Genomic DNA, 12,315 nt, shown 5'->3' with positions numbered 1-12,315 from the left:
ACTGCTGTGAGTTCATCTTTCATAAGCACATCAACATTAAAGTGCATCTGGAAAAGAAGATATAACAGACCTACCACCATTTGTTACTTTAATAGCCTCTTGAGCTACCATATATCTACGAAACTGCGTATCATACTCGTTTCGATTAAACAGTTTGGAGGCAGCATTCATAAAACGGACATTTCGCGCGCCATTCAATGATGCAGAGCTAGAAGAATGCTCACGATATGCCTTCGCACAAAGCTGTGCGAATATCGATCTATCGATCGATTCATTCACTCTTACGTCTCGTAATGATCACGACTTAACTACGGGGATTGTGGATATAAGGTGGAAGAATGATCACAAATTATAAAAAGAATTTGGAAAGATCCAAAAATGATCTATTTAAATGTTCTAACCCAGAATTATTTCTGAGACTCTGACAAACCATTAACTCGGAAAAAAAATATAAACGGAATTCGAAATTCAATAAAATGTAGTAATAATAGCACGTGGGTACCTGCAGGAAGCGTTTGTGGCGTATTTCGACGCAGTATCCCCCCCCCCGCCCCAACGTCCTGGAAGGAGCGAGGAAAGTCATGAAAATATCAGGTATGCTACATGTTATACATGGAGCCCAACGCTGCGAAACTTTATTCAGGTAAAATATAAAGTCCTCCACGTGCTTAACTAATTAATCGTCAACCCTCTGAAGACATATGTCAGAATGGAGGTATAGCTCCACCATTTTTAACCGCGATACTTGATGGATGTGAGTGGTCAGCTTCACGCCCCGGCCGCTTTGAAACACCGGTAAGAAACCCCCGGTTCCCAATGGAGAGGAGCCGGAGTGGGCCCCAAGGCGGACCTGGATGCTACGAAGGAAGAGAAATCTCTTGCTTATGCCGGGAGTTGAAACCCGCCTGCTCGGCTATCGAGCCTGTAGTCCATCATTATACCGACTGAGCTATCTCAGCTCGAGGCACGTTAGATTAGGTTAGTCAATGGGAGGAACACGGGAGAAATGAGAAATGCATGTAAAATATTACACGGAAACCTGAATGGAACAGCTCGCTTCGGAGGCCCAGACTCAGACTGGTGGATATTAAAAGGTGTCTTCAACAAATGTGGCTTGAGGATATGTACTGGATTCATCTGGCTCAGGATAAGGCACTTTTACTGGTTTCCTTAAACACTGTGTTAAACTTTTGGCTCTTCAAAAGCTTGGAGATTTGGGCTAACTGAACCACTATTAGCTTCTCTAGAAGAGTGTGTTTTATCTATCTTTCTATCTATGTATCCGTTCGTCCGTCCGTCCATTCATCCATCTATGGCTGCACAGTCCTGTGTTGGACCTTGGGCTCCTTTAAATCTGTTATATGGAGTTATTTAAATATGTATAGTACACAAGGGTATTAATTTTGGGGAAGTTTACTGACTTTTGGAGGAATGCGCTCTCCATTTTTCAAGGTCAAATAATAAGCCAAGCTAGAAGAAAACTTTTCCTGCTTTTGTTTCTTTTCTTTTTGCTTTTCATTTCCTTTTCTTTGTTTTACTTTGCTTGACTAACTCGCTCGCTCGGTTTAATTTTCTACCCTGTAGTTAGGGGCAGTATACTCCCCGTAAAGCGTCAGTACAGTTCTGTCAGATCACGTGACGTAACATCCCAGAGTGTAGCATTATTCAGTCACTGTAAGTAACAGTGTTTGTACATAAGTCATTAATGCATGCACACAAAGCAAGAATGTGCTACTGATAGTCGGAGGCTTGATCTGGGAATAATTCCAAGAACAAGAATTAAATTGTAAATTTCCCATCTCAGTGAGATATACCCGCAAAAAGAAGGCTTCATGGATGTCTCTGTTTTATTTTGATGGTTCAGAATACAGTCCCCGTCTTAATATCAAAATATTGGATACGGCGTTTTCCACATGGCAAAGAATATATAATGAAATTTCCTGGCTGTCTCCTGAGTATCTTAGAATATATAGGAACTAATTTGTTTCCTAGAAGGGAAAAGTAGTGAGAGGGAGGAGGAAAAGATGACTTGACTGGAGCAAGACTCCATCTAATGGAATAATAAGATTTTCAAACCGATAATAATGCGTTTGCCAAGAGTTTCAAGCTGTAGTATACGAGAACATTGCTCTTGCATCCGTTTCCGCTTAACGTACATTCATATACAAAACTTTGATTCTCACAACAAAAATTCAATACTTCAAGCTAATGAAAACCATGACTTAAAGTTACGACATAAGATACAATTGCTTGTATGAAAGAACAAGAGTTGTTCAAAATTAATCACAAATGCAGCTGTAAGAACTGTTTAAATTACCTGAAATAGAGTAACTTCGAGGAAATTATCACACAATATTCATAGGTAAATCTGAAGTCGACTCTGTGCTCGATTAATTACGCATCACGCCATGAAGACATGTGGGGGAGTGGAGTTACAGCTCTACATTTCTTCATTTTGGCATTAGACAGAGGTGAGTGGTCAGCTTCACGCCCCGGCCGCTTTATCTGTGGAGAAATAGGCCGCTATATCCATAGGATAGGAGGCTGATAATATTCGTAGATTGGAGGAAAATCCTGGTATTGACCTACATCATAAGGTTAAGCGGCCTCCGTAGTCTAGAGGTAACGTTCCCACCTCATGACTCGTGGTACGCGGGTTCAAATACCCGGCGGAGGTCGTCCAATTTTTAAGGGCGGAAAAATTCAGGGAACAAGTCCTCCGGGAGGGACTTTAAGTTGTGTGTCCCGTGTCGTAACTTTACGGCACGTAAAAGAACCTCATATCCCCAAAGGGGATCACTGAGCCAAATTCCTGGACGTTTCCCGCCCAACAATAGTCTCTAAGGCCTCTGATAGATGGGGGAAGCATTATAGATACCGCTAAGCAAGTGGCCGAACTCGCTTGCTCGGCGGGACTGATGGTACGCACCATTTATCGGTAGGGTACAGAGACTGGTAGAATATCATAGAGGGAAGCACAATAGATGAAACTGGTCGCGGTGCATGGGGAAACCCACCCTCTCTAAATAACTAACTACATCATAAGGTTATTGTTAGAAAATGTGAACTAGAACGAAGAAGTTCAGGGCAGGGCAAAGCTCGCCCCACCCCAGTACAATGAGTTCTTTTTCAACAGGTGTCCAGATAGGAGTAAGTCGACAGGCGTAGGAGAGAGTAAAGGTCTCCACATAAAAATGAATTTAGACACAAATGAGACTGTTAGTGCCGTATAAGAGCGAGAACTGTGCGTTTTAAAGAAGGTACGTGTTTTAAAACTACCGAAGAGCGAAGTTCGATTCCAAGTAGGTGCAAGAGATTTCTCTCTTCTCCATAACATCCAGACTGGCTCTGTGTCACACCCATTCTCCTATACAGTGGGTTTAAAATCATTCATATTGTGGCGTATAGACCCGTTGCTGGGCACAGACCTCGAAACAAACGAGTACGACCGTTGTTTTGCAATATGAGAATGAACAAACGGCCATTTCTAGGCAAAGGATCGGTAAACACGTTTACAACAATAAAGAAAATGTTGACTGCGTTGTTTTCTGTTGGATCCGCCCCGAAGCAATATAATGAGTACCCCAGGCCAGCTGAGGTGATGACTGAGAGAGAGTTGAGGGTTGGCAGTCGGAGTTGAGCTCTGCAAGGGAGGTGAGATGGCGCTATAGTTCAACTGATAGTAGACAGTTGAGCGAATTGACAAGAGCTCTAAACGGGCGGATGTGACAAGAGGTCCGGAGCGCGGTAAGCTGAAGAATCTCCACTGTTAGAAGCCGTTGCCAGGGAACGGCTTGTGAAGACACAGCAGGCTGAAGAAGGCTTGGCGGGTGTTGTGGTGATTTATAAAGTGTGGAGATGCTGTGATTATTTGTAGTTCCGAGTTGTGTCAATAAATCCAATATCCAATCCAAACTCCTTCTATAGTTACACCCCAAAATAGTAACAATAGGTGTATACCCATTGCTAGGCAACGACTCGGTAAACGTATTCCCACCCAAAGAAACGCGTTCAACAATAGGACGTCTATTGATAGACAGCGGAGCTGTAAACACGTCTCCTTAACAATATTTCTTTGCTAATATGGTGGGACTAAGTACCTTGTATTGCGGCCACTTCTGGCCTATTGTACCAGCTTCAGATGAAACGTGAGGGTGATTGTGGAGCATTTGGTGGAATGAAGATTGACAGGGGAAACCGAAGTACCCGGAGAAAACCTGCCCAAGCGCCACTTTGTCCACACCCGGTATCGAACCCGGGCCACCGCGGTGGAAAGCCAGAGACTAACCGCTTGAGCTATGGCGCGGCCCTCTCCTTAGCAACAGAAGACGGTGTTTTCCCTGGCGTCTGTGCCGAGGGGTCATAAAGGAACAAAGAAAGTCGCTTAACGGAGCATAGAACAGTCGTCTAGAAGTGAAGAGTCAGATTTTCGGATTTGGCAGTTGCAGAATAATGACAAGAAATGAAGCAGGCCTCGAAAAGAAGACTTCATATGTGAGTGTATAAGGTGTCAATAAATCCAGTCATTAGTCCAAAAGCCGTCTTATAAGTCACCCCTATATGTGACATTATAAAGGATCCGGCAGGGAACTGTGACGTATTTTTAATGGGTGTAAAAGTGGGGGTAGGGGGACCAGAGCATGCGCAATGGTTGGCAGTTACTCGCTGTTAAGACGCCATTTCAGTAACCATGGAACCGTGGACGATTGAACATCCCGCCTTTGTTTTTAGACGTTTATTCAAACGGGTAGTTCGGCGCATTTTCACTTGACAGGAAGCGTCAATAAACAAAATTTCCGGTATTGGTCGGCAAGCAATCCCCAAGAACTCCATCAAAGACCCCTACATTGCGAGGCACTGTGGTGCGGAATGGCCCGATTCGGCGTAATTGGGTCTTACTTTTTCATGGAAGGAGGACGCACTGTAACAGTAAACTCACGACGTTACGTGACAATGTTGCGCGAGTTCTTACTGCCTGAATTGCGAAGGCGTCGCATCAACCTCATTACAATTTGGTTTCAACAAGATGGGGCTACTTGCCATACCTCAAGAGAATCAATGGGCTTATTGAGAGAACATTTTCCTGGGCACCTCATTTCAAAGCTTGGGGATGTGGAGTGGCTCCCTCGATCCTCAGATCTTTAGGCGTACGATTACTTTTTATGGGGCTACCTGAAAGTTACGGTTTACATCGACAAACTACGCACTCTTGAGGCCCTTTCAGATGCCATCACTCGAGAAATTCGAGCGATTCCACTTGCTATCCTTCAAAGAATTATGGACAACTTTTCCGCTCGTCTGCAACAATGATTGAACAATAACGGCCGCCATTTGCATGATGTTATTTTCTGAAAATGAATTTAAATTTTCTTATTTTTTGTTACAGAATCTTAAATGGCATTATACATGTACTCTTCAAAAACATGAAAATATGCTATTCGTCAAAAAATAACTGTGTACTAGTTTTCTGAAAACCATCACACCTCCCTCCCGGATCCTGTATATGAGTGTAAATATCAGTATTTCATAAAATTACTCACTATATCCACTGTTTACTCAGTTCTGTTTTTGTCGACAGCTTCTTGGAGCGTCCATTTTCGGATTGGCCTTGTGGATGAGCCTGGAATCGGGAGTTGGAGAATGGATGGAGAAACTGGAGCTCAGTGAATACTACACGGGGATTTACGTCCTCATTGCTGCGGGAGTTATCCTCATAATCGTATCCTTCCTCGGATGTGTGAGCGCTTTCATGGAGGACAGAACGATACTCGTCATAGTAAGGATTATGTAGTAATATACGAGTATTATACCTCTGCCTTGACCCACAAGATTTCCTGTGAGACTCCAACTTAAAATATACAACACAGTCCGAAAATTACTGCGTTTAGTTTCAGCAAATTCTTGTGAATAACTGACTCGAATTGAAGACATTGTGAAGTCACGCATATGTCAGCATATCTGACAGCCTACACATGATGTACATGTGATAACTAGAAAAACACCACATCTCCTACCTCAGGGACTTTTTCTGACCGTATAAGCTGCTCTCGATTTCACTATATATTGGTTCCTTAAAGGTTTGTGAAAACGTAGGAACTGAGTTTCTCACAGCGGTCATTATGAAGAGTTATATATTCTAGGAAATAACACTGTGTATTCCGATGAAGGTTAACCGACGTTTCAGAAGAAGATATCGCCTCCAAGCCAAGCAAGAAGCCGGTATTAAACGGGCTGCAGTTTAAGGCGCTACGTTCCACCGAAACGTCAGTTCACTTACACCTGACTACTCGGCGTTGTCAAAAGACAATGCTTTTATCTGAAAACAATTCTTGTATGTGGTATTAATATTCTTCTGACATTATCTGACGTAGACCTGTATTTGATATGAAAACGTTTCAATAATTGACTACTTTCTCCTTCAGTTGACTAATTTTTATCACACTGACTTATATATTGGCTGATCACAGTGGCCGCACTGTCTAAGGCATGAACAGTCTTCGCCCGCTCGAACGCTGGTATCGTGGGGTCGAATCCCACTTGAGGCATGGATGTCTCTGTGCCTTTATTGTGTTTTTGTGCTGTCTTGTGTATAGGTAGTGGCCTTACGATGGGCTGATCTCCCGTCCAAGGAGTCCTACCGACTGTGTATAGGATTTAGAAACTGAAAAAGCGGCCAAGGTACAACAAAAGGACCGTAGAGCCATAGATAGAAAGACATTTATTACTAAGTTTCTATTTAGACCGCATCATAGCTCAAGCGGTTAATCGTTGGCTTCCCACCGCGGCGGCCCAGGTTCGATGCCGGGTCTGGTCAAGTGGGATTTGTGGTGGACAAAGTTGCGCTGGGGTAGGTTTTCTCCGAGTACTTCGGTTTCCCCTGTCAATCTTCATTCCACCAATTGCTCCACAATTACCCTCACCTATCATCTGGGGCTGGTACAATAGTTCAGAAGTGGCCGCAGTACAAGGCACTTAGTCCCACCCCACTAGCAATAAAAAAAAAGTTTCTATTTTCTGTATTTGTGGTGAGGACTAGTACCAAACTCAGGATCTTTTCAGTATAAGGTTGGGTCTGTAACGTCTACTCCACTTTATGGATGGCAGTATGAAGAAAGATGAAACTAGGTAGGACAAGGTATGCACTAGTTCTATTCATCTTATCATGAGAACCGAACGAACCCTAAAAATATAAAGTTATATTTTCTTGGATACGACTCTGTGTAGTCAGTTGAAACTCAAGTAACGTTTCGAAGGAACATATCGCCTCAATATTCAGGGTCGAAGTATACAGCGATATATCGCAGAAGATAGATTTCTTCATAACCACCTTTGTGAGAACATGTGCACACTGAGGGAACTTGTGTTTGATTAGTTGCTCACATCATCTTACGTGGTTATGTTCGTTAGACGTAATGCATTTCTTTACGTATTTTTAATTTCGTGCACTTACTTTCTGCAGTGGAAGATAATAATACTGATCCTGTCATAATATGGAGGTAGTTGAGACCGGTTGAGACGGCGTGAGAAGAGAGGACGACAACCATAAGGGAAATATTGGGATGTTAATTTGTTCTAATTAAGGTCAATTTATTTTAATGAGGAAATAACGCTTTTACACGCGATGCGAAATTTTGACATACAGTGCAACAATTTTAGCAAGACAGAAGATGCGTGATAATGGCCGTATATAGCCGAACCATGTAATGTGGAAGGACGGTGACTATATAATAAGTTACATTTAAGACGGAAATATATGTGAAACAAATGATATATTAATGGAACGGGATGCTTAAATACAATATTAAGAAAAGAAAACAATAGATGCATCCGTTCTTGTGTGACAATTTAAACTGAAGCGCTTATACTGTTTCGAAAGAACTTAACCTGGATCCAAACTCCTTCGTCTCATGAGAAATTCTTTCTAGTTTGTCACGCCTAGCACAGTCTGAGTGGCGTTTGTCATATACCAAGCACTTACTCAGTTAACTGCACAAAACAAAATTAGCAACTACGTCAACCTCTCGTGTCACATTAACAAACAAATGCATCACTGAAACCCATTACAGTACAGCTAATACTAGGAAACCACGCAGCAACGCAACTGTGAGAAGACTGGAATGCTCCGCTGCCTGGAAATTGAGTTTCTCGGTCTCTGCACGAGTTGCGTTGCCATTTCCTCAATTTGCACTGCTCCATTAACTAACATGTGTTCAACTCAGGCTGATAACAATTCTCGGACATGGCGGTTGCGTTGCGGTTGCCAGTTTCCTTGGTGTGCTCTCGACCTTACAGTTATAGTAAGATTGTAGTTCCTCCTGGTGAATATCCAACAAATCGATTCATCTAATCCGAAATCCATAAATTACTTGTCGCGTTACCAAGGCACGTGACAGTACTAACCCCGGATAATAATAATAATGATGAATGTAGAGCAGCAGATGGAATGAGAATTGACAGGGGAAACCGAAGTATTCGGAGAAAACCTGCCCCAGTGCCACTTTCTTCACATGATCTGACCTGGGCTTGAACCCAGGCGGTCGCGGTGGGAAGCCGGCAACTAACCGCGTGGGCTATGCCACTGTCGAGGCGTATGAGTACTATAACTCCTTTTTACTTGAACAGGTTATCGGACTGTTGCAAAACCCCTATCTTGGAGGCCTAGAGTTTTTGTTTTTTCTCCCTATGATTTCCCTCCCTTAGACAGGTTCGCCGCCATAGCTCGACATGTAACCCTGAGAAGGGGCTCTTCCTACCTTGGGCCTCTGGTACTGGACTGGACCCCGGAAACAGTTCGTACACCCCATTACACAGCATATGTGACATAGCTGTACAGTTGGGTAACTTTTATCCTGTTTGAGCTCACAGGTTTTTATCGTTGCCTTATCAGGAAGGTGTAAGACATCTCTCGATTATCAGCAGCAGCAAAGCTGGTTGCTGCGACACGCTGATTCAGCACGCTATCTAAACTATGCCGGAAGGGAGGGGTGACTGGAAAGCGATATATCAAGTATGACACGAGCTCCGAAGCAAGACGATCTAGGGTCACAGTGAGGTCAAGCCTCAGAAATGTTCCGTCTCTGCATTAACATAGTCCTTCGGGTCCACCAACCCTCTAGCAACAAAATTCATAGTCAAGGACTCCTCATAACTCCAAATTGAAGTTATCTGCATGTCTAATTACAAAAGAATTAAATAAAATAATGTAACTATAATGCTTGTGCAATATTTACAGATGTATTATACTTATAATACTGTTACGATGTGTTTATAGGTTAAATCCTTCAATGGCAGAAGTATAAGTCTCTGATACGCAACTAGCATAGATACATTTAAGCAATTTCGTGTCTAAAATTTTTGTTACGCCATTATTCCAGATAAACAGATTTTTTAAGTACAAAAAAATAATTAATAGAATATTTCGTACCATCTGAGTTATAATATAAAGACGAATTAATTTCGCGTACCCCTCTGAGTCAACCTCACCGCCATCTGTGAGCCGACTGCCTAGTAAATGTGGGAGCCTCGACGTCTCAACCCTATGGGCTTCTACGGTCTGTTACAAGAATCTGTCTCTATAGCTTTAGTGTCTGAGTGCGTCTCTCACTTCACTGACTTTAGCCACTACATTATGTACAGTCTTACGTGCAAGGCCACACGTATATGACGTTATAAATTTCTGTCATAACTCCCGCGGATGATGTTGCATTTGGTTTATAGTATATCCTGCCTTGTGTTGGCTCTGGTGTGCGGAGACAGGGGCTATTCTATCGAATATTACACTGGAGTAAGCCCATTAACCTGATGACGAAAGTAGAGTCCAGTTTCCGAAAAGTCGTTTTAAATAAAAACAGGGCAATTGATATGCCCAAAAAGTCAATAATTGCATTATTGCCCACATTTTTTCGAAAAGAGAAGAATTTTTTAATATTTATCAGTCTCTACCTCTGGTGTGCCACACGCACGTACACACACACACACACACACAACACTGTAACCAGTACGTTTATCTACCTACTGTTTCAAACATCCCCATCTGTGGATTTCAGAGAAACAGACTGTGGGGATGGGAACTGGAATTCACTGGATCATTAAAGGGTCAAATTATGTGCTTTTGTGAAGACGGTAATGAGCCTCTGGGATTCATAGCAAGTAATTTCTTGATCAGATAACTAATTGCCTACAGCTCCAGTGAGGTCATTCGCCATTGAATCAGTCACTCAGTCACGTGGTTAAGTTCATATTATATTTGTTGAGCTCAATACGAGAAAATGGATAATCAAGACTTACTTAATTTTATGATTAATGTTCCATTGAAATATACTTCGAACATAATATAAGTTTATGCTGAAATTTCAACGGGCACACCTTAGCATATGTTCATCATAGTTTTGCTTTAATTTGAAGCTTTCTATTTATTGCTAGTGGGGTGGGACTAAGTCCCTTGTACTGCGACCACTTCTGGCCTATTGTACCAGCCCCAGATGATAGGTGAGGGTGATTGTGGAGCAATTGGTGGAATAAAGATTGGCAGGGGAAACCGAAGTACTCGGAGAAAATCTGTCACATCGCCACTTTGTCCACCACAAATCCCACTTGACCAGACCGGGGATCGAACCCGGCCCGCCCCGGTGGGAAGCCAGCGACTAACCGCTTGAACTATGACACGGCCTAATTTGAAGCTTAATACTGTTTTCTAATTGTCATGAAAATATTGAAGTCATGTGTAAAATCCGATGGAAAGCTACGCAGTTGCGAACTAAACTTCGTTATCATCGCATTTTGATACGACGAGCATGCCAATATTCATAATTTTAAATGAAGAGGATGAATATAGGAATTAAGTTAATCCAATTCGGAAAACAGCTTAGTTCACTCAGCCCTGAGAGCATCGAATTTTCGCTCACATCTGATCATCCATATGTCGCTAACAAGGGTTGATATTAATAACAAGAACAAGGCCGCGCCATAGCTCAAGAGGTTAGTCGCTGGCTTCCCACCACGGCGGCCCGGGTTCGATCGCGAGTCTGGTCAAGTGGGGTTTGTAGTGGACAAAGTGGCGCTGGGGCAGGTTTTCTCCGAGTACTTCGGTTTCCCCTGCCAATCTTCATTCCACCAATTACTCCACAATCACCCTCACCTATCATCTGGGGCTGGTACAATAGGCCAGAAGTGGCCGCAGTACAAGGGACTTAGTCCCACCCCACTAGCAATAAAAAAAAAAGGCTTGGTAGTTCTAAACAGCTGTGTCCCCTCTCACACGTCACGGGCTGTTTCCTTTAGAAATATTAAGTACAATTTATTTCTTCCCATTCTTCAGAAATATGTTTTATACCTCAGGGTTCCTCCTTCACAAATCAAATTGGAAAGGTGAGGGAGAAAACCTTAAGGGCAACTTTTTGTATTCTCTTGCTACGGGCAGAGTTTACTGTATACGTGTTTCGTCTCAAACATATATTTCTTTCTTAATATATTTAAAGACGCTTTCAGGTGCACAAGCGTCGAAATAATGGCTGAGTGTTTGAACCCAGATGTCCGCACTTTTAAAGAATAGTGAAATATGTAAACAGTAGCAACAGTGATCTATTTCAGGAAATAATTCAATTAAATTCTTTATTAATGTATGGCCAAGATGTAGGTTGAATCTTATACGGATATGATGGGGTGCTACGGGCTGGATCGATCTGGCTCAGGATAGGGACCAGTGGTGGGCTCTTGTGAACACGGTAATGAACCAGGTACCATAAAATGCAGGGAAATTCTTGAGCAGCTGCACAATATGCATCTTCTCAAGAAGGGCTCAGCTCCATGAAGTTATTTATTTATGTGGGTACTCAACAGCCAACTATAAAGTGCGAGAAGGCTAAAGGAAGGGAAAAAAAAACAAGGTAAATTGTACCACTTATACAACAGCAAAAAATTCAATAATGGCAACTATGCAAACCATTATGTTGTGAGAAAAGATATATATATATATATATGCACTATGGCCCTGGGGTTCACTCAGCCTCTAACAGAAATGAGTACCAGGAATTAAATAAATAATTTTCCTGGGGAGTAAAGCGCGGCCGGCGCGTAAGGCTGATAACCTTACCGCCATCTTCGAGCCGTTTGTCTGGACTCTATACAATGTGGGTTCCTCAATGTCTCACAACCCTATGGGCCTTCACGGCCTGTTACAGGGATAGCTTTACTTACTTTTTACTTTATATCATCATCATCATCAGTAATCTGTCAGACAACAGGTCCACAGTCTCTTCCAAAACAGTTTCTCCACTTAATGCGATCTTCTGTTTTTGGAAAGAGACTATCCAGGAA

The 12,315-nt window shown here is 42.5% G+C and overlaps 1 protein-coding gene across 1 annotated transcript in view; it reads left to right on the top strand.

Moving 5' to 3' along the window:
- Window positions 1-12,315, top strand: part of LOC111869540 (tetraspanin-2A) — a 119,832-nt gene that overhangs the window by 65,171 nt on the left and 42,346 nt on the right. Inside the window, exon 2 of the mRNA XM_023861156.2 lies at window positions 5,579-5,776. Coding sequence (XP_023716924.1) covers window positions 5,579-5,776 — 198 coding nt within the window. The remainder of the gene's footprint in view (window positions 1-5,578; window positions 5,777-12,315) is intronic.

This window comes from Cryptotermes secundus, unplaced genomic scaffold (assembly GCF_002891405.2).
Source record: "Cryptotermes secundus unplaced genomic scaffold, Csec_1.0 scaffold196, whole genome shotgun sequence".
Classification (NCBI taxonomy): domain Eukaryota; kingdom Metazoa; phylum Arthropoda; class Insecta; order Blattodea; family Kalotermitidae; genus Cryptotermes; species Cryptotermes secundus.
Note: the sequence above shows the minus strand (reverse complement) of the source record. Positions and strands in the feature narration are given on the sequence as shown.